General features: G+C 45.4%; 1 protein-coding gene across 2 annotated transcripts in view; it reads left to right on the top strand.

The window, feature by feature from the left end:
* The window catches only part of ANKDD1A (ankyrin repeat and death domain containing 1A), a 239158-nt gene that overhangs the window by 75830 nt on the left and 141664 nt on the right, over window positions 1-21664 (top strand). For both annotated transcript variants that reach the window (XM_069625082.1, XM_069625083.1), the window contains exon 2: window positions 18185-18288. In XM_069625082.1, coding sequence (XP_069481183.1) covers window positions 18185-18288 — 104 coding nt within the window. The remainder of the gene's footprint in view (window positions 1-18184; window positions 18289-21664) is intronic.

Genomic DNA, 21664 nt, shown 5'->3' on the forward strand with positions numbered 1-21664 from the left:
TCTGGGTGCCAAGATGCCTACGAGCACACTACGCAACTTTTTACACAACCTAACTCTTCGACTTCATGGAAAATTAATTGCTTGAATCTCATTTCGAAATTGGATTTGCTGCCCACTACATAAGTTGCTCTTGTGACCTGGTCTTGTCCTCTAGCAGAAGTTTCTTTTAGCACCTGCTGATCAACTCTTTATTTCAATTCACTTGATGGAATGTTCCTGATCAATGCTTTTCCACTTTTACCAATATAATGCCTATTCTGCTTTCAAGAATTTCAGACTGTGGTGTGTCTGGGCAACAGACACACACTTTAGAGCAATTTGTCCGACTTTGCCGTTCATTTGTTATGGCTACTGCTCTCAGGTGTGTGTGGCACGGGTGCAGGTATGGTTATTGCAGGGCACTATACTAAGTGATATGAACAGCTGACGGAAAAAGGAAGCTGGCTCTCCCCTCTCCTACGTAATCTATAATTGGCACACCTAGCTTAGGCACAGAAAAAGCAAACCTGCATCTGTGCCCAGATAAAGGACAGATTTTGAAGGAACTTTTGGGTTGATATCACCTAGAACCCCCGCGACTTGATTAAATGCAAAAATGTGCACTGTCACATTGGTGTGCCATAGAAAGGAGACTTCGAGTTCCTCAACTCCGTTTGTTTAATTGGGAAACCAGGCTGCGGTGGTCACACCTTATTACTGCGCCAGAAAAAAAATGATGCTTGAACGCGGGACGCGGCAATGATATTTGCAGTTGGGACTGATCCCCGTTATTACACTTCCAGTAATGATCAAGAGAAATAAAGTTGGATAAGCCCTGATTTGAGAAAGGCACCTTGCCGAAACACGTGTAATCCATACGGCAGATCAATTTAACTTTCTTATCACACAACAGCAATTGGACTTAGTCTCCAGCATAATTTTTTTTCTGGCGCAGTAATAAGGTGTGACCACAGCAGCCTCGTGCCCAGATAAAGGTTTGTTGTGTTGTTTTATTATTTATAATGCGCAAGCGTACCCGGGGGTATCGGGGCGCAGCCTTTACAAGAATTTTCAAAGCTTGGTTACAGTACAAAGAATATACATAATACAGGAACACAGTACACCAATGTTATATACAAATCAGTAGTAGGCCGACAGGCCAATATATACAAGTAAGTACGATGGCACACATGGTTACAATTTGTGCAGGTAGCGCTGGGCACTTCATAGTCTTAGTGGGTCTCCAATTTCAGCCAGGAGACTACCAGGGAGCGGAAGTTCTGATAGGGCATGTCGCCTCTAAGGTTGGGAGGTAGGGAGTTCCACAACATAGCAGCTTTTACCGGGAAACTGTTGCTCCCTATGGTGGCCCGTTTGTAGTGGGGGACAGATAGAAAGTTTTTGTATGCAGTTCTGGTGGGTCTTAATGAGGAGTGTCAGTGGAATCTGTTCATCAGGTAAGTAAGGGCGGCATTGTTAAGAGGCTTGTGTGTAAGTGATGCCGTTTTTAGTATAATTTTGTCTCTAATCAGACCTTCCAGGATTTTGCGGCATGAAATGGCAAATTTTGCGGCACAAACCTTTATTTATTGCAGCATTTTTGCGGGACATTTTGTATTAACTGGAGGGTGTAAGATTGCCACATTGAAGGAAATAGGCAGAGTGCAAGGCTACAAGAGAGCCAGGGTATCATTATTATGTATCTTTTGTATTAATTTAATAGGAAGAGTCCCAGATGTCTCTGGCTTGGCAGAACAGTGTTTGATTTGGCTACATTTCTAGGTTAATGTTCATGCCTATTTAATAGTATTAACTAAATTGATCATTATCAATTGTAATGCTGAAAATATTCCCCTTCTATGTTCTCCAATCCCCCAAACACCCACACACCTCTCACCAACACACATCTCACCAACTCTCTATCACAACTTGCATTCCTTAACTTCTCACTCTGTCATACAAATACTCACGTGCTATGTCACACTGTCAAGTCACAATTTGCACTGTCAAGCCCCTGCCACACTCCAAATCATACTCCCAACTCGCACCTTACACTCTACAATTCCTACCGCAATATACAGTCCTTCATTCTTTTGTGCTGCTTCTGCATCTTGCATCCTTTCTCCCATTCTATCGCACTCTTCCCTCATCCTTTTTCCCAATCTGCAGCCCACTGCCTCTTTCTGGCCAACCGCTTCCTCTCTGCTTTCTGGCTCACTGACCACACGCTCCCCCTACTTTCTGTACCTCTGCTCGCTCTCAGATTTTTGGCCCACCGCATCACTGCTTCCTCTGCTCTCTTGTGCAGCACTTCCTCCTCTGACCCACTGCTCTCCCTCTGCTTTCTTGCCTATCACTTCGCATCTCACCCATCACTCTCCCTCTCTCATAGTGTAATCATTTTTGTAATTTTTTTTTAAATTTAGATTTTGACCCAGTTCCTCAAATAATGGGGATTTAAAAAAAGAACTGAGGATATGCTATTTTTAGACCACCCATTTTTGGAAATGAGCAGGTCACCTTATTCTCAAAGGTGACCGGCGCATTTCCACAGGCTTGAGCTGTAGCGCAAATTGGCGCTGGCTAGCTGCCTTGAATGGTGTTCTGGGTTGTTTGACCGAAGTGTAATTATTTGCGGCGGAATTGACCGTAGTCAATTTTGCTGCGAGTTGCTTTGCACTTCAGCCAAACAACCCAAAATGTACCTTTCACCACCACCCCACCCCCTACCCTACTTAACTGCTTGGTCACTGCCGCTTCCCCTGCAACCCTGCAGTGCCAGATCCGTCCCTCTAACATGGGTCGGATCCGACTCCACAGGGTCCCTTTTTCGTTATTTTCTTTTCTCCAATTTTGAGGAAAAAGGGGAAAACCCTTCTGCAACCACCCTAGACCAAAAATACTGAACATGGGGGCGGGTGACACCCCCGCAACACATGTTCAGTATTTATAAAAATCGATCGAATAGTACTGGATGAAATGGGTCAAATTGTAACATTCGATAGATTTTTGTCATCAAAATGGGCAGTACTTTGAATAGAATCGCTCTCCCGACAGTGTTCTGCAAGCTCCCAGCGCCTTTCACAGGGACAGGCCCTCCAGGTGCCTGCCGCTGTAAAATGCGACCCAAAAAATGCATTTTTATCCTGTTTGAGGAACAGACATGCAAGCGACACAGCAGCGGTTCATACCTTAAAAGAAATGCATGACGGGTTTAGGAAAGACCCTGTCATGCAGTGGTAGCCCCACATCCCGTGCATGTAGGGTTGCCTACAATTTCTGCACATTTAAAAGTGCATCTTGCTTGGAAATGAGGGATGCGCTTTTAAATTCACAGAAACGCCACTTTATTTGATCAAGGAGGTGAAAAAGGCCATCTAAATGGGCGCGCATATAAAATGTGGCCATTCATGTGTCCCTTGTGGATTGGGCTGCACTTTTTTGGGGCACAAGTGATGAGATGTGTTAGCGCATTTAATTTCTTGTGTAAAAAAAAAAAAAAAAAAAAAAGTTGAGAACCTGGCACCCTGAGTATTATTTTTTTTAAAACAGTAATTTTTGCAGATTACTTTAAAAAAAAAAGTAAGCATTTTTTTATTTTTTAAAGCTGCTGTTTTTGCACAAAATGGCCGTTTTTGTGGCATTTTGCGGGATTGCAAAACCGCTATAAGCTGGAGGGTCTGTCTAAAGGAGAGCCAATTGTTCTGTTGGCTGAGTCCTGTAATGTGTTCCCTTCTGAAAATGGCCAGAGCTGCTCTGAGAGCATTGTTCTGAAGGGTTTGCAGTTTACCGGTAGTAGCCTTGGTGGATCCCAGGTAAAGGGCATTGCAATGGTCGAGGCACGACAAAATAAGAGCTCTGGCGAGTGTTGGGCAGCTAGAGTCCGACAGGAAAGGTTTAGCTGCGCGGATTAATTTACATGTATAAGCCGTGGAGGATGCAAGGGAGCTCACTTGTCTTTTGAGGGAAAAATTGGAGTCTAGATAGAATCCCAGTGTTTTGACCTCGTGTCCGACTTTGATGTTTCCGTCAATCACGAAGGAGTTGAAGGCCGGGCCAAGTTTCTTTATGCTGAGTGTAGTACCTAAGATGATGAGTTCTGTTTTATCATCATTCAGGCATAGTCCATGAGTGGCCATCCATGCCTGGATGATGATGTACACCCTATTTAACAAGGCCAAATCCTTTCCATAATCTCCAGAAAGCGGAAGGAGGATCTGAGTATCATCTGCATAGTTAGTGTAGGTGATACCGAGATGATCCAAATTATCGAAAAGGGGCTTGGTAAATATGTTGTATAGTGTGGGGGAGACACCGGAGCCCTGAGGAACGCCGCAGGTGATAGGTATAGGGTCTGCTGCAGCGGTGGGAGAAAAGACCCTCATGGTCCTACCGTTAAGGAAGGATGTGATCCAGGTGATGGCCTCCGTTGAGAAGTGAGCTGAAGTGTAGCGGTGTGAGCATAGGACAAAGTGATCGACCAAATTGAAGCTGCAGATAGGTCAAGGAGAAGGAGTAAGGTGGCTTGCCCATTCTCTGAGCAAGTCGATCTGGGCTTTCAAGTCAATGAGAGCGGTTTCAGTCCCGTGTTGGGGACGGAACCCAGATTGTCTAGATCCTTGGAGGTTGTGTTCTTCCAAGTACTTCTGTATTTGTACATAGGCAACCTTGTCCAGAATTTTTAGTAGAAAGGGAATAGTTGTTATGGGTCGGTAGTTTGTGGGCATGGCTGGGTCGAGAGTGGGTTTTTTCAGTAATGGGAGTACCCAGGATTGTTTTATGGTTAGTAGGGATGGATCCAGTAGCGGAGGAGGCATTAATCAATTTTGTGATGAAAGGGGAGAGGTCATGGGCAGCATCTTTAATGAGCTGTGCAGGGCACAGATCTCCCTGGCAATTGGACGGTTTCAGAGATGAGATGATTTTTTCAACTTCCAATATGTTGACTTTAGAGAACTGGAAACGGGCTAGATCAGTGGGCATGAGCTTGTCGGGAGTTTTTTGAGTTGAGGGTGTCATTCAAGGAGGCTCTTTTGATAGAGATTTTACTTTGAAGACTCACAATCTTATTCGCTAGGGCATTTTGAATTTCTGAGCACCAGCTTTTATCTTTGGTGCAGGTATCAGGGGGTGCTATAGGGGTTTCTATTTCCTTGAGGATTGAAGAGTTCTTTCATGTTGGATTTAGCTTGGGATATGTGAGAGTCAAATGATGTTCGTTTGGCCGGGTAGATTTATTTTTTTGTAAAGTGCAGCTAATTTGTAAAGTTTGAGTTTGTTTGAGTCTGAGGGGGATTTTTTCCAAATGGCCTCGCAGTTTCTTTTTTGCTGCCTTAGGTTTTTGAGGAATGGTGTATACCATTTGTTGAGGTGCGTTTTCAGTTTACTGGATCTGAGTTTGAGGGGGGGCGATGCAATCCAGCGAAGTGGTCATAATCTTGTTATATTCTTCAACCAGGGACTCGGGTCCAGGTTATCTGGCAATGTGTTGAGAGTGGGGAGTAGATTTGGGATAAGTCTTTCTGCTGTCATGTTTTTCTTGTTTCTGGTAAGGGTGGGTGGGGCCTTAATGGTAGGCGGAGATGGAGGTCTATCGGCGGAGAGCATGAATATCAGGTGGTGGTCAGTCCAGGCTAGAGGTGAGATATTTGTGATATTCGCTAGGCAGTTGTAGTCGGCCACCCAGTCAAGTGTTCTGCCTTTCGAATGTGTTGGTAACGTGCATCTTTGCGCGAAGCCTAATTCAGTGAGGGTGTTGGCTATGGTACTAGCGGGATGGTCTTCCGGGTCGTTGTAACCCAAGTTGAGATCTCCTAAGGTGAGTGCTTGAGTTGAACTTTTAAGGTTGCTAGATAGAATAGAGTTGAGGTCTTCGTCGAAGGTGCCAATGGGGTCTGGTGGGCGGTAGATCAGATAGAGGTTAAAGAGTTTGGGTGTCAGTGAGTGGTATTTTGACTGCTAGTATTTCACAAGAAAGGGCATCTATAGAAGTGGCTAGTCTCATGGCAAGACTGCACTTATGGATAATGGCGACACCGCCTCCTCTTGAATTGGGGCGGTCTAGTCTCAAGATAGTGTAGTTATCTGCCACTGGGGAAAGTTTGTGTGTGTGTGTGTGTGAAACATGGAGATGCAGTAGACTAAAGAAACAAACCGTGGTGTTGGAGTATTGTGTGGGTGGTTGTAGTGTGGTGCTTGCATTGCATATGGCAGTGCAAGCCATGGAATGTTGAGCGGTGGTGGAACCCAGGATTCCAGGAATGCCAGTTGGGACACTGGATGGGAGTTGCAACTAGAAGGATGTTATTACCCATGCGGTCTCACTCCTAGCCCGATAGCCTGTAACTCACTACAGCTCTTCTACTTTCATACCTACCGGCTCCTGCACCTTACCAGTACTGCAGTGGTGTAGCGAGGTTGGTGTGTGCTTGAGGTCCGTTGCAGGCATGATGAGCAGGAGGAGAAGAATCTCTTACTGGGGGTATATGGTGTCCCAAGCTTTCGAGTGGTGGTTGATATGCGTCTGGAGTTGCTGTGGTTGGTGAACGCTTGGATAAAGTTCAGTAAGGTGGGTGAGTGCTGTAGGTCTGGTATTAGGCTTGTAATTAATGTTGCTTTATGTTACTTTGCAGGGTATTCATGAAGCCCAACATCCACCACTACAATGGATCTGGGCTCTGAGGCTGTTGGAGTGGGTGGGGGGGGGGGGCAGACGCCCATCTGCTGATTGTGCTCATCGGTATGAGTGGTAGCAGGAGAGGGGGCACCCCTGAGATCTGGGGGGGTGCACTGCTCTGGTCGTCCAGGGAACTGGAGTCTGGCATTGCATTACAGGACACCAGTGCATTTTATCCCATTACAACATTGTTTGTTGGATCAGATGATGGCATGGCAGCGGTCTATTACAAGATTAGCTATTGTGATAGCTCCAGAGGTGGCGATTGAGGTAAGTTACACCATGGCAAACGGGTGAGGCTGATCAGCCGGCCTGTTGGTTGGGGAGCCAAATCCCCATTCTTCACAATTGTTTCTCTTGGTCCCCTATATGCTGAGGTTGCTCAGTAGAGACCATGGGGGATAGCTGTGGCGACGGTAGCATGCCAGGCTGCTCACGGAGGATCGAGGGCTGAAAGGTTGGTGGTGTGAGGCCGCCATGCCCCATACATTGGATTACATTATGGTGGTGGTGCAGCCTGAGAATACAGAGACCAATGGCTGGTCTGGGCACGTCTGTTACACGTTTAAGTGATGCCAGCAGTCCGCCTTCCATGGATTCCTCGCTGCACTAGCGGCAAAGACTTGCCTCCCCCTGCCCCCATCGACCGATACTCAACACCTCCAGTTGGCTTCCCACCTACTAACCCCAGAGCAGACTGGGGCTAGCAGTGGGGCGTGTGACTGAAGGGCAATACGATGCTATAACTAAGAGCGCCCGTTGAATTCAAAGTGATGTGTGTTGTACTGCATGTGTGTGTCGTGGGTGTTTGCTGCCGGAGCAGATGTGTCATGAAGTGTGACTGACGTGGTGGAGACAGCTGCAGTAAGGTGTGAGGCTGCCGATGGTGAGAGCGGCGGGTTGATGTTTAGACATGAGCTTAAATGTGTCTAGTGGGGGCCATGTACTGTTGTGAGTGATGGTTTCATGAACTGGTCGTGAAGAGAGTGTTCGACTTGCCTGTTGGTGGGGGTGTAAAGAGGGGATCTTTGCTAATCATGACATTGCTTGGGTCATGTTTATTTAGGCCTGAGTAACCATTTCTACTTTCCATGAGTACTCCTTTGCACTTTGCAGGAAAGGTCTCCATGGCATTGCTCTAGCGTGATACAGTTGGCATTCTGGGCTTGAGTTACCTTAGTAGAAGATCTTGAAGGCTGCCCTAGGTTGGCTAGTTCAGCTGAAGTGCAGTAGGTAAGTGGATGGGTGGGTAGTAGGATGCGGGTTGCACGAAGATGATGCATGGGGTAGAACAGCCCTGGGACACAGAGTAGGTGGGTGGGAATACGGGGCAGGTATTAGTGATGATTGGAGGGTGAAGGGACAGAAGAATAGGTTGAACGGGGTGGTGGGAGCAGGGCAGCACAATGTCACGTGGGAGAGAAGTGGTGTAAGGTATTGTTAGAGAGGAGTGGAGTAGGTTGATTGAGGGGATGTGTGGGATAGGAACCGGTTGGGTGGGGTGAGTGGGAGAGCCGAAGGGTGGGTGTGGGGTGAAAGGCAGGGTTCGAGAGGAGTCGGTTGGGTTAGGAAGGTGGTTAGGGCAAGTTACAGACAAACGTTGGGGTTGCGTTATAGAGATGGTTAGGGGAGATTGTAAGTGCAAAGGGTGGGCAGTTGGGTACAGGCAGTGAGGTTAGGGGGGCTGTAGTAGGAAGGGGCTTGTGGTCTGGAGGAAGAGTTTTGGGGGTACGCTATGTGAATGCATCAATTCGTAGTAGACTGAGAAGTGAAAGGCATGAGCGGGGATTGGCAAGGTGAAGGGATGTATGAGATGGGTTAGAGAACTCAAATGGATCTTGAGGGACAAAGTGACAGATGAGGCAGACTGTTTCCTGCTTAGCGACATTAAACCGGTCTGCTCACTGAGAACATTAAAGCAACGCCATTTTCTCCAATAGCAATAATCTAGAACCTGGTTTCGAATAGTTTATTCAATCAAGTCATCTATGGCGTCCATTCGTCAGGAGTAGATCATCATTCTAGGTGCTTGTCGATTAGTCAATTTCTCTGCTTCACCCTGCAAATTGGCTCGAGTGTTGCTTCAGGTGGGAGGCAGAGATACCAAGACACTTTCTAGCTTCCTGCACGGTATATTGAGGAGTACGAATTTGCTCGGCGCCAGCGGGCGCTCATTCCAAGCTTTGGAAGCCTGTATTAGAAAGAAGCACTTTTATGAAATCCGGTAACATTTAGTAAGTGGTTGTTGGGTAGTAGGAGTTGGTCTCTGTGAATAGTATTGACTGTATTGTCTAAAAAGGTCCACCTTCACCACTTTTGCTGGACTTTGCTGGGGTGCGTTCATCCTGACGAGCAACGCCACCATGGCCATGTTTGATTGCAACAGGCATGATGGTACCAGGTCTCCCAATCTGGCCATTGGCACACACACCAACCCTCCCGATTTTGACGGCCCTTGGTTTTAAATTTTTTATTTTAATTTTTTTATTTTTTTGAATGTTGCTATTTTTTTACTTTCTCCCCACTACATTTATTTTTGGACCAAATGAAACGATGGTAAAATGTAATTCTCCCTCTTTTGGTGAAAAGATCTCCCTCCCTGGTGCTGCAAAATGCTGGCATGAATGCCTTCGTGTGACCCCCCCCCCCTTGCCCCCCATGTCAACTAGTGGTCAACTATTATTGAGCCTGCACGCGATTCCCTCCTGCCCCCCCGCCCCCCCAACCCCACCCAGCTGTCAGCAAGCCTCCACTATTTAGGCTTAAATATTGTCGTGTTTATACCAAAACATGTAATTTGACTACCTTTTAGGATTATGGCTGGAGGGTATGAAGCAAAGAGTGCAAGCATAGTACCTGATGACAGACCCTGCGCAAGCCCTTCAGAGGTTCATTCTGTCACAGCTACTGGTAGGGCGCACTCTGCACCATGTTTAAAAGGTGTAAAGGATTGGTGGAGCTCATAGAAGCTGATGGGCTAAATTGAAGGATTATCCACTTAAATTAGGAGATCAGATTATTGTATTTAAATGCCAGCAATGGCTTGTTCCATTGTTGAATGGGAAAGGGCTCAAGCCAGGGTCCCAACCTAGTTTCAAATGGATCATTCTGAGCTGACTAACGGTAAGTGATTTTCTGAGGAATTGACAGTTGAAAGGAGGCAATAATTGGCCGACCAGAAAGTTTGCTTTGGAGTTCTGCGCGGTGCTAGATCCTTCTGGACCCCCAAACTGAGGTCCCAGCCGTCCACCAGACAGCTACTCCAATCCTTGCCCTCGGGCCCCACCCCGGCCTGCCTGACCATTGCCATTACTAGTTCTCCTTAATCTTATGGCACCAGGGCAGTCGCCCTTGTAGCAGCGAGAGGAGACGGCACCCAACCCGAAAATTGGAACGGCAGTCTCGCTCTTGGAGTTCTCCAGAGCACTAATGGGGTCTGACGACACCAGACCGCGAGCCTGCTTCGGTGATCCGGGAAGCTCAGTCACTTTGGGGCACCCGGGGTTAAATGAACCAGTGGGCCTAGAGAGCACGTGTTAAACGTCATTTCTGCTAAGTCAAGTAAGGTGAGATTTGACCTCACTTTAAATCACCTGAACAAATTGCAAATGTGCACCAGCGTTTTTGATATTGGCTCTGCAATTGTCTAATTGACGCACAATGTTTGCATCTTTTCATAGTGCGTAACATGTGACGTGTTTGTGTGTGTTTTCTATTTATTTATTTTTTTGGGAAGCTGCCCATTTTTCTCTTTTTTGGCTTGCTACTGCTAGAGTATTTCTTGAGATGGGGGAACAATTGTTTGTAGTCTGGGTGTAGAAGATAATGGCCAATAACACAAACTTGTGCCTGCGCAGAACTCAAAAGAACATCGCTTTTTGTCGGCAAAGACACAACTTGTATTTTAATATCAGTACAGAGGCATGTTTGCCAAAGCCACAAAGTAAATGCCTAATCTGATGTTTGCCTAAGCAGCATACTACTTGCCCAATGCCAACACATGTTTCGACCAATCTTGGTCCTTTTTTTAAGGCTGTCTAATGGCAAACATTCTCCCCGAACTCGTATTGTATCTTCCAAGTACATCTACTTGTAAACCTCACAATCTCCAGCAACATTGTGTCTCTCATGAATCCGATTGCAATGAACTTTACTTTGGTTTTACTTCGGCTCAGTGGCCATGTGCATAGACGTTTTTGTTATATTCCATTTGAATAGGCTCTGGGCTTAGCCTGCAATACCCCGTAACAGGCAGCTGTCCACTGTAAACTAAAGTAAATGCAATACCGCTTGGCCTAGGCGCAGCTGGGCCTGGTTGGCCCAATTAGTTTCACATTTGAAACTAAAGCACATAGTATTGGTGCTTGCGTGAGCCCCATATGTCAATGTTATGAAGGCCGTTACTGTTTGGAAAGTTTAAGGCATTCATAACTCGTGTATTTTCCTTTAGGAACTGAGTGCATAAGCGGGCTCCAAACCTGGTGCCCCTGTGCCGTAACAATTGCCATTATGCATGTCCTAGGCAAGGTTTCCAACTCCAGGCACTTTCTGCCATATCTTGCTTACACTTTTGAAAAACGTGCCGAATCAGGTCGATATTTGGCTCGGTCTTTGTGCCCCGGGCATTGGATGCTGTTGGTGTTCCAGTACAGCTTGCTTGCTGTGCTGGAACAGCATCATCAATCCATCTCAGTTTGGATGTTACTTGATGAAGAAGACAATGGAGGGAATTCAATTCTGGCTTGTGTCAAAAAGTGTTTAACACTTCCCCCTGATAAATATTTGACTACGTTTAGTAGATTGGCTCATTAAAAATCTGGGCTACAAAGTCTTGCTCTCAACATGCCAACGGGCGAGGAGGGACGGGGAGGACGACGACTAGGGTGAGGAGGGAATGAGGAGGATACAATGTCTTGGTTATTGAAGCCACTCGGCAGTCTATGAAGTGTGCTTGTGTCTAAAGCCAAGTCATCGTGGTTACTCAACATTATAACTAACATACCCAAGTGTCGTCATGGTCTAGAGCTGAAGGAAAGCATTGACGACAAAAAAGCGCATGAAATAGTAATTAATCTGCACGTACTTGTGGGTGCTCACAAAGTAATAGAATATTAAAGTTCTAATCCAGTTAAGCCGTGGAACAAGGCAGCCAACAGAATGGAACGGCAAGCCGTGGAACAGGGCAGCCAACAGAATGGAACGGCAAGCCGTGGAACAGGGCAGCCAACAGAATGGAACGGCAAGCCGTGGAACAGGGCAGCCAACAGAATGGAACGGCAAGCCGTGGAACAGGGCAGCCAACAGAATGGAACGGCAAGCCGTGGAACAGGGCAGCCAACAGAATGGAACGGCAAGCCGTGGAACAGGGCAGCCAACAGAATGGAACGGCAAGCCGTGGAACAGGGCAGCCAACAGAATGGAACGGCAAGCCGTGGAACAGGGCAGCCAACAGAATGGAACGGCAAGCCGTGGAACAGGGCAGCCAACAGAATGGAACGGCAAGCCGTGGAACAGGGCAGCCAACAGAATGGAACGGCAAGCCGTGGAACAGGGCAGCCAACAGAATGGAACGGCAAGCCGTGGAACAGGGCAGCCAACAGAATGGAACGGCAAGCCGTGGAACAGGGCAGCCAACAGAATGGAACGGCAAGCCGTGGAACAGGGCAGCCAACAGAATGGAACGGCAAGCCGTGGAACAGGGCAGCTAACAGAATGGAACAGCAAGCCGTGGAACAGGGCAGCCAACGGAATGGAACAGCAAGCCAACAGAATGGAACGGCAAGCCGTGGAACAGGGCAGCCAACAGAATGGAACGGCAAGCCGTGGACCAACAAGGCAGCCAACAGAATAGAGCGTCAAGCAATGGATCTGAGGACGAACTCCTTTGAGATTACACAGACGCCCGGTTAGATACCGCAAAGGTGACCAACCCCCTCCCACCCCAACCCATGGATTCCCAATTACTTACCCTGGTGACCAAAGGACTATCTGATTGTGGAGATAGGCCGCGACTTGTACTCCAAGACTATTGGAATAAGTTATTCTTAGTCTTAGTTAAATCTTGTAGTTCCAGAGTGTCACTTTTGGTGCAAAAGGGTGCACTTTCCTGTTAATAAATGAGTGTTGGGGAGAATTCTCAGAAATGTGCTAATTCCTCTCTACCTTAGACTCCCAGCTCTTTTGCTGGACTTTACAACTTTTCATTTTTATCCTTAAGAGAGCGAGACCTTTTTCCCCACTCTCTCATGCATTTTTATTTTCATTTGAACACTTTCTGTTGGTTTTGGATTTTGACAAACTCCATAGGCATCATCTTTTTACATTGAGACGCAGCACCTTCAGTGCAGTGGCACAGAAAAATCCTTTGGATCTCTGCTAAGGTTTAAATACCTTTGCTTGGATAACTGTTTCCGAGAGTAGTAAAGTGAAATTGACTTTACGTTTTTCTCTCTATAGACCCAGCACACACTATCTTACAATAGGGTGCTGGAGGGGTTACTTGATATCCCCTTTGTCTAACTTCTCGTGTAAAATGTTGGTACCCTTTCTACAATTAATGGCTGGTGGCAGTGGTTTACTTTTTCCTACAATTGTGTTTTTCCTGCGGGCTGCATTCGTAGCTGCCGTATAGCACCCATGGGTGCCCATTTTCTCAAGATGGCCCCTGTTTTCTTTTTTGCAATTTCTTCTTGGAAAGGTCCTTCATGTGATTTACTAAGCACTCCAAATCAGGTTTGGTCCCTTTGTTTGTTTCGTCTTTGGTGGGGTTCACTGCTGAAGCTCGCCTCTGGCTCCAGCGTGTCTGGCAGGGCCGGAAGCAAGGGAGGTGCCCGAAACTCCCTGTGCTTTGTCTCCTTGGTTACAGGAATGCACCCAAATGTGATTGGACAGGACAGCCACCCTGCTGTGAGTGACAGCTAGGCTGCGAATGAATGGGAACAACTTGCATAAAAGGGGAAGTCTTTTGCAGGGAAGGCAGAATTGACTACTGGACGAAGGAACCAAAGACAAAAACTGGAAGAGACGCTTGATGCACCTCCTGGACCCTTGGTGTACCTCCTGGACTGTTGGTTTGCCCGTCAAGCCCTGCTGCAGTGCTGAAGCTCCTATTTCGACATCGACTAAATCGACCCCAAGACAAACTGGACTGAAACCCCTCTCTGCTGGCTGTACTGCTATTGCTGCTGCAGGAACCGAGTGCCAGGTCACAAACCCCAGAATCGAGTGCATCGTTTTCAAGCCGGACTAGAGCTCCAGGAAGATCCTCCGGACTCTCTCGACGCAGGGCTGACCAAGCCTGAGCCACCTGAACAGCGTGCTGGACCCCTGAAGCAGGGAAAGCCCACAAGAGGTCCAAGAACGCAGTGGTGCTATTTGTGAGTAGCTGAAACCGCAAAGTGCCGCTGATATGAATTGCACCCATTGCTGTCGCCGACCTTCAAATCGTAGTGCAGGAGTTCCCAGACGTCCTCCCTCTTGCCTCCATGTCTGAGGCCCAGGAACCGGATCTGCAGGACTACAACAGGAACAGAGGCCAGCTGGAACAATGTCTTCAGACCTAAGGTATTGTGAACCAAGGGGTACTTACCTCTTGTGTTTGTAGCGTGCTTGCTCTCAGTTGAGACTTGCATTTGCTGCCTTTGCAGAGTTGCTTGCAGCTTTGCCCTTCACAAGCCTCCCAGCTTGTGGCCCAACAGTGATTTCTTCTTACAACAAAACTCTCTTGAACATTGTGCAGACTTTTATTTACCTTTAGGAAGTGCCTCATCTCTCTAGACTTTGCTCAAGTGACATTGGCTGTCTTGGCTCCCTGAGAGGCTCTTCTTACCTCTGACTTTGTGTTTAACTGGCCCTCCAAAAAGTCATACATACCTGACTTTTATAGCTGGGAAAGGGTTAATGTACATTGCAGTGGGGGGGTTCATAAGTGCTTACCTGTTTGAGAAACGTGTAAACCATTGTTTCCTTCCCTAACATTTTCTTTTTTCCACAACTTCACTATTACCATTTAAGTGTGAAAAGTGATATTAATGTCCAGTCTCCTAGCCATTGAAGTTACCTCAATGTGTAGGAATCTGTGTGCCATCCCAAAAGGGTATCTTCTTACTTTATTTGCCAATTGCTCTCTTCTAAAGAAGGCTTATTTTAAAACTGTTAGTTTAATAAAACATTATTTAATCAAGAAACCTTGATTATAAGTGTTATTTGAATACTTGTCACAGTGAAACTCTATGTTGCAACCCTACAGCTCACATTGACCCCTCTTGAGATGAGCCCGGCTGCTGTCACACTACCAACTTGTGTAGTACAGGCCTATAATAGGAGGACAAGCCTGGTGTAGCCTCCCATAGGGGTACTACATAGGAGGTAATAATGCATAAGAGTTTAAACAAATCAAGGAAAGAGGCTGAATGTGGAGTTCCTTTATAAAGGTCATGGAGCTTTGAGGTGACTTGCAAGTATCCTTTTTGCGTATGACAAGGGGGTCTTTTATTCCTTATAATACATGGCCACACGCTCTTCCTTTACTACATGGCCTCTTGCTTAATCTAATTGAAGAGGTCTTCCGTTTGCTGTTCCAAATAATGAAAGTACAATGCGTTTGTTTTTTAGAAAGCTAGCGTGCATCTTGTAACGTGTTGCGGAAAATTTTTTAACAGTTTTTAATAAAAATGAATCGGGGGGGAAAAAAGTTGGATGCTGATTCTTGCTTGGATGTGTTAAACTCCAGAAGTGCACAAATTAAGCAATTTATCATAAACGGTTTGTCAATTACTGTTTGTAAAGTGTCACAGAAAACTTTTACACGCGCAGAATTGGAAAAGCTTGCAACGGCTGTAAGTGCAGCACTCACAGCTGGAACTCTCTGCTGGCTCAAGCAGCAGACATTGCGATGTCATAACAGATCAGAGAGCAGTTGTGAGGTCATTCTTATTACAGGTCAGTTATGATGTCACAACTAGGATGTGCTATTGCAGGCTGCCATGGAGTATAATCATATTGGTGAACTGGAGGCAAAAGTGTTGCACTGCATGGTTCCACTTTATGGAATAACCAGAGTCCCGCCCCATGGAATGAAAATAACCACAAGATTCTCTAAACTAACCTTTCCACCCAGTCCTTTCCTACATCATTCTCCTATAAGGACTGACACTACCATATATCAGTATAACGCGACATAATATACACCCTCTTCCTTAAATTCCCTTATTCCCTCAGCCTGCATGTGTTTTGTCTTGGCTACCTATCCCTATGAAATGTTTTTACTGCTAACAATTGTGAACGGATTTGTCTATATCTTACCCCTTCCCTTCATCCACCACTCCTTAACTTTTCTCATTTCTCCACCCATCCTCTCCCTCCTGCATCCTCCCCTATTCTCTGTTATGCCCTGAATTGGTTTTGGTTTCCCATATGAGTGTCTATCCAATTCCCCAAAGACTGGGTGGTGAGGGAAGAGCAAGGAGGCTTCTAGGAATCGCTGGAAGAAACTTTACAAGAACATATAACTCGCTTTAATAAACCTATTGCATCCTGTCTTGTCACTACACTATGTCACGCATTCCATATGGTGTTTGCATATGATTGCATCAGGCTAAAACTCTGCCTTCGAGTTTAATCCAACGTTTCTTCTAACACCTACAACTCTGAAATAATGTAACAAGATCAGTGTTGGGGATGGTGTTGCTTTGCCAAAGGTTTATGAAACTAGGTTAGATTCTGACGTGGCCATATGTGGCATAGCACAGCGCGGGCGGCGAGTAATGCCGCAAGGTTCGGTCCCCAGGCACTATGGCAGTACAGCTGCGTCCGTAATACCAAACTGAACGACACAGGGTTGATGGCCGCCACCTTTACACACAAGCAATTGCACCACTGAAGTTGGTTGCCAGCACCTCTGGGGGGAGGGGGGATTTTGAAATGAGACAAAGCGGCCCAAATCAATCAACCAGTGATTATTTGGTTGTGTGAAACCTCTTACTCTGTTACGTTCTGGGTCCTACAGAAAGTGGGATGAAAGTAATTACATATCGCACTGAAACCGGTTGGCCATAAAAGTGGGATGCCCAGTTACTCACTGGACACCCCTGACACATGTTTTTACTTTGTTTAGAGCAGATAAGTGTGTTCACTTCCACTTGTGCTCTCAGTCTGGACTTCACTCCAGACTTTTAATTTACCCTTATTGTAGACACTATTGCTTGTAGATATTGTCTGAATTTAAGGAGGGCTAGTCTCTTCTCTGTCCCCTCACACTAGACCGGTGGCACATCCTCTTTCCCCTATAGGGCCAGTAAATGGTCGTTGGAAGAATATATAAGCTAACTTTTAGCATTTTCAAATACACAAGCAAGTGTGTTGGACCCATACCTATGTGTGCGCATGATATGACTTGTACCTGTAGCACAGGTAACATTACACGTTAATCCAGATTAGTTTTTCACAGGGTTTTGCAAACCTGTGTGTGCAAGAATGAATAGTCATCCGTCATGTTTGGCCAAATAGATTTTGGAATTGCCTCCTTCTTACTGCACATTCATCATCTTAATTATTGGAAACTTTGTGACAAACACACACATAATAAAACCTAGTTCAACCAAATAATCATAAAATAGCATTTTAAAGTCCTCTTAAATCTCTCCCTGCCCTTCTCTGCTGCCAGGCCCTATTGAAATACTGTAAAGTAACATACAAAGTTGTCTTACCAGAGCCATAGAGCAAGTAATATACTTCATCCTGAACTTGCCTCATCCAGGCCTCTCGCAAGACCGGGGCAAGCAGCAGGGGTGCAGAAGAACATGGACGTGTACAGTGGACTCCGTTCTCTGTCTGCACTAGTAATTCAAGGCACTCCAAGCTCCCACCTTGCTTTCCAACATTAGTTGTCCAGTGACGACATGGGTAAAGGTGGACCTACGCTTAATCTCAAACCCAGCAAACTTGCACAGAGTGTAAAATTGTGCCCTTGCTGTTAGCCATTGACTAGTGATAATTGACTCTTGGCGAGTAAGAATTGGAGTGCTCCGCGTATGTTGAGTATTGAGGTGGCAAGTGACTTTTTATGAATGGCTAGTAACTTGCAACTTAATCTTTCCCCCGATATAGTTGCATCTTTTCTGAGACTATAAGCCCCAAATATTTCCCACAGGTTACAAACTTCCCAGCTTCAATGAGCCATGCCCCCTGTCTACCTTCCCAATATTTTTCCTTTAGGACAAGAATTCCCCCTTCTAAATAACATCCGGGTTCTACCACCGCTGTACTACGCCTGTGGTGACCAGCACCGCCCTATTTACCCCATCCATTTTGAGGTTCCACCTGCCTCCAAGTTATTCACATCTTTAATTGCGTCCTTCTACAGGGGAGCGTTGGCCTTGGCCCACATCCTGCTCATTAGTACTTGTAGAAATCCAGAAACCTCGACCTACAACTGATCCTAGGACGGATGTTGTGTTTTCATAATACTGCATGACCGATTATGTGTTTACAGACCTCAACTAAATGTAGACTTTCTTGTCTTTGCCCTAGTGTTACGTTCCGAGAAGGAGTTCCACGTTGCTGCGAAATGCAACCACACCGAGAAAATGCTGCTGCTGATAAAGCGAGGGGTGGATGTAAAAGCCAAAAACAATGTAGGTACAGATCGATCGTGGAAATAATGTGTTGCATATTAGTCATGTTTTCTTTGACCACCTCAATGTGTCTGTTTATGCTGCTCGAGTCTTTCCCATCGTCCTATCCACATTCTTGTCAGTTATATTTTTTATTTTGCAACATAGTCAAATAAAATAGTACAATAACCAGTCAAACATCCAACAGTGGAACATAAATGGATTAAACACAACTGATCTACGACAATAATAAATTATCAAATAAACTCTAATGAAGTAAAGAGAAAGAAGAGAGGAAGGAAAAAGAAAAGGGAGAAATTCATTAGAAAGTTAGACAGAAACCCTAAGCAATCTCAATATCACAAAGCATGAACCAGCTAAAACATCATATAATTCTATGGGTATGATGGCACTGGTCTCTTACCTATCCACATTCTGTTCTTCCGCAGGTGTTCAGGCTTCCCCTTTGCTCGCGATCCTCTCGTCCATTATCTTGTCTTTGCCTTTTTTTTCCTTCTAAAGCTGACTGAATGGAAAATTCTCTGTACAGACACAGAAATATTCTCTGATGGCGCACAAGACATTGTTGTCTAGTGTCTTTGCTGTAACAGCCACAGTAACCACTTTAATGCATCTTCGTCATTAGATCTGTGAGTACGGTATGAATGTTCTGATGATGAGGATGCAAAACTATGTCTAATAAATGCATGCAATCTTAATCTTGGGTTGAAGATTAGATGGTCTCCACTAAAATGTTTCCACTCCTTTGACATCCCCGAACTGTGACCAACTTTCTATAAAGACCTTGCTATGTTAGTAATAACTTGCGAGTTGTCTACGATTGTGTGCATAAAGGGTCATAGAATTGAATGCATTAGCCCATGTCCATACCTTTTTTAAATAAAGACCCACAAGAACAAGCTGAAAAATATTGAGGTGCTACCATTTATGATCTCATCGATGGATCACACTAACCCACAGCCTATAATTCTGGCTAGTTTATGAAGTGTGGGTGAAATATCACAGCTTAAAAGAGCAAGTCCTACTCTACATCTAAAAGAAAGTCATCCACTTTCTTGGTCGGATCACTCTCTCCTCCAGTCCAGATTGACGAGGCCCATTAAAGCACACCTAACGGCACAACTAAACTTGGGTATTGTTTGACTTGAGACCAATGAGGAGAGTGTCACATACATGGCTTTCTGCAACCTTCTCCAATCCTCCAGTGGCCCCTGGGTCTCCTGAGTCACTGTTGGATAACCACTTTCCTGAGCTTAATAGAATTCATGGCAAAGTGACCCCTATCATCCATAACTAATGCAAACCCCCCCTCAGAGTCAACCTTTGGTTCCATCTTGAATTTGCAGCATTAGGAGTACTTCAAGCTTCTGGCGTAAATCCTAAAACCATGCGGACAGAAAGGCCTTTCCGCATCAGCAAACGGGATACCATGTAATTATCCTCTGGAAAAAGAAATCACATCCATGAGCAAATTGCATCTTCGCCTGGTCCCTCCTGCTGATTTGTCCCGGATCTAGAAGGATCTACGGTCTCCCTTAGAATGTTCATTGTCTGAAGTAACTTCTCAAGCTTTTTCTCACTCTTTATGATCTTTCATTGAAAAGATTAACAGATTGATGGCTTCAATCTTAAGTCTACCCGCATCTTCCTCTGCATCTATACCCGACCTATTCACGGCACCTCCTTCTCACCCTTTACCCCATTAGCCAATCTATTATTCAGATGGTTAAGAATATTAAGGCACAATCTGAGCAGGTTGAACCCTGTCCTGCCATGTATATTCTGGATATTATTCGCAGCAATTATTGTCCAATTGCAAACGCACATTTTATTGGAAACCTGTTAGAAAAGGTGGCCACCAACTGCTTTACTGAGACACATGGCCTCTTATACGAAAACCAGCTGGGCTGCAGATCAGAGGTACTGAAACGTTGACGGTTGAGAGACCGAATATTGATGTTATTTCGTGCAAATTCCCTTTATTCCCATTTGCTGCAACACTCTGTGGCATTTGAACCTGAACCACAAGACACCAATTCGAGTCACTCCAAAAAAAAAATGTGCGATCTTATTCTGCCGCTTTCCTGACTGACAGGGAAATTCAGGTAGTCTGGCCTTTTTCCTCTCATAGATTAGTTATCCACAAGGCTCTGTCTCGTCCCCATTGCCCAACGCCTACCTGAAACCACTCGCTGACATCTCCCCCCCCCCCCCCTTATCACCATCTTTCAAACATGCACATATTTGCTTCAGTCTTCAAGGATCTGCAAAACGTTCAGAATACCTACTTGTGGGTCGAGGACTAGATGTTGCCTAAACACCATGAAGATAGAATGGTTATTTTGCAACTCCATGTCGTCAGCCCTTCATTTCCTTTGGTCTCCCTCAAAGCTTAAACACAAACGCACTGTCTGAAAGCAGTTAATATTCTGGACAACAGCACGAAGACTGAAATATGCGGGCATCTATAGACCTGAAACTCGCAGATTGAACCAATGAGCTATAGAGAGTGAAAGCGTCCTCCTGAAGCATATCACAAAATGCTACCACCTTAGTCTGCAATGCCGCACAACCAGATATGCCTTGAGAAACTGACTGCGTCCAACAAACTAATGTTCCTAGAAAGGAGTCCATAGATCAAGCTTAGAGTCACCGTAGTGCCCCATAATGAACAAATGAAATACACCCAGAATGACCACAACAGGTTTTCCTTCTCTTTCTTAGCTACCATCTTGCAAACCGAGGTAGGATTTAATGGCAGTTCTGACAGTTTCAAAAGGAAAGCAGTTTGGAATGATCAGCTTGTAAAGAGTAAAACCGAATTTGCAAGGCTTGTAGGGGTAGTTGGAGCTTTTAACTGGTGGCAAAGCAATTCATCCTGCAATAGAGGTTAAGGACAAGAGATTGCATCTGCATTTTATGGTGTAGAAACCTTTCACCTGTAAGTTAAATGCTCTACCAGTGAGAGAACACCTGTCCCTCAAGAAGTTTAAATGCATATCTTATAACTTTCCAACAATTTAGTTTATTTACTTATATAGCGCACCTAACCCAAGGGTATCTGGGCGCGTTTACTTGCTATGGTATGTTACAAATCACAATAGACTGAAGACATATTTACAGAATTACAATATCTGGCGAGTTTCATTATCCTGATTGTGGAGCTCGGTTATTTGAGAATTGTCTCATGTAAAGTGAGAGGTTTTGCAATACTGGATTAAGATTAGGTCTTCTTCCCACCTCTTGAAGTACAAAAAGGTGTTTATTAACCTTCCGGGGCCCAAGAGGCATGACAACTGCCATGGTTAAAGCGGATTTGGAAATCTCTAAGTATGGATATCGTGGTGAGCGTGAGTAGACACTAGACAACACTGGT

Source organism: Ambystoma mexicanum, chromosome 11 (genome assembly GCF_040938575.1).
Source record: "Ambystoma mexicanum isolate Mex_15411 chromosome 11, UKY_AmexF1_1, whole genome shotgun sequence".
Classification (NCBI taxonomy): Eukaryota; Metazoa; Chordata; class Amphibia; order Caudata; family Ambystomatidae; genus Ambystoma; species Ambystoma mexicanum.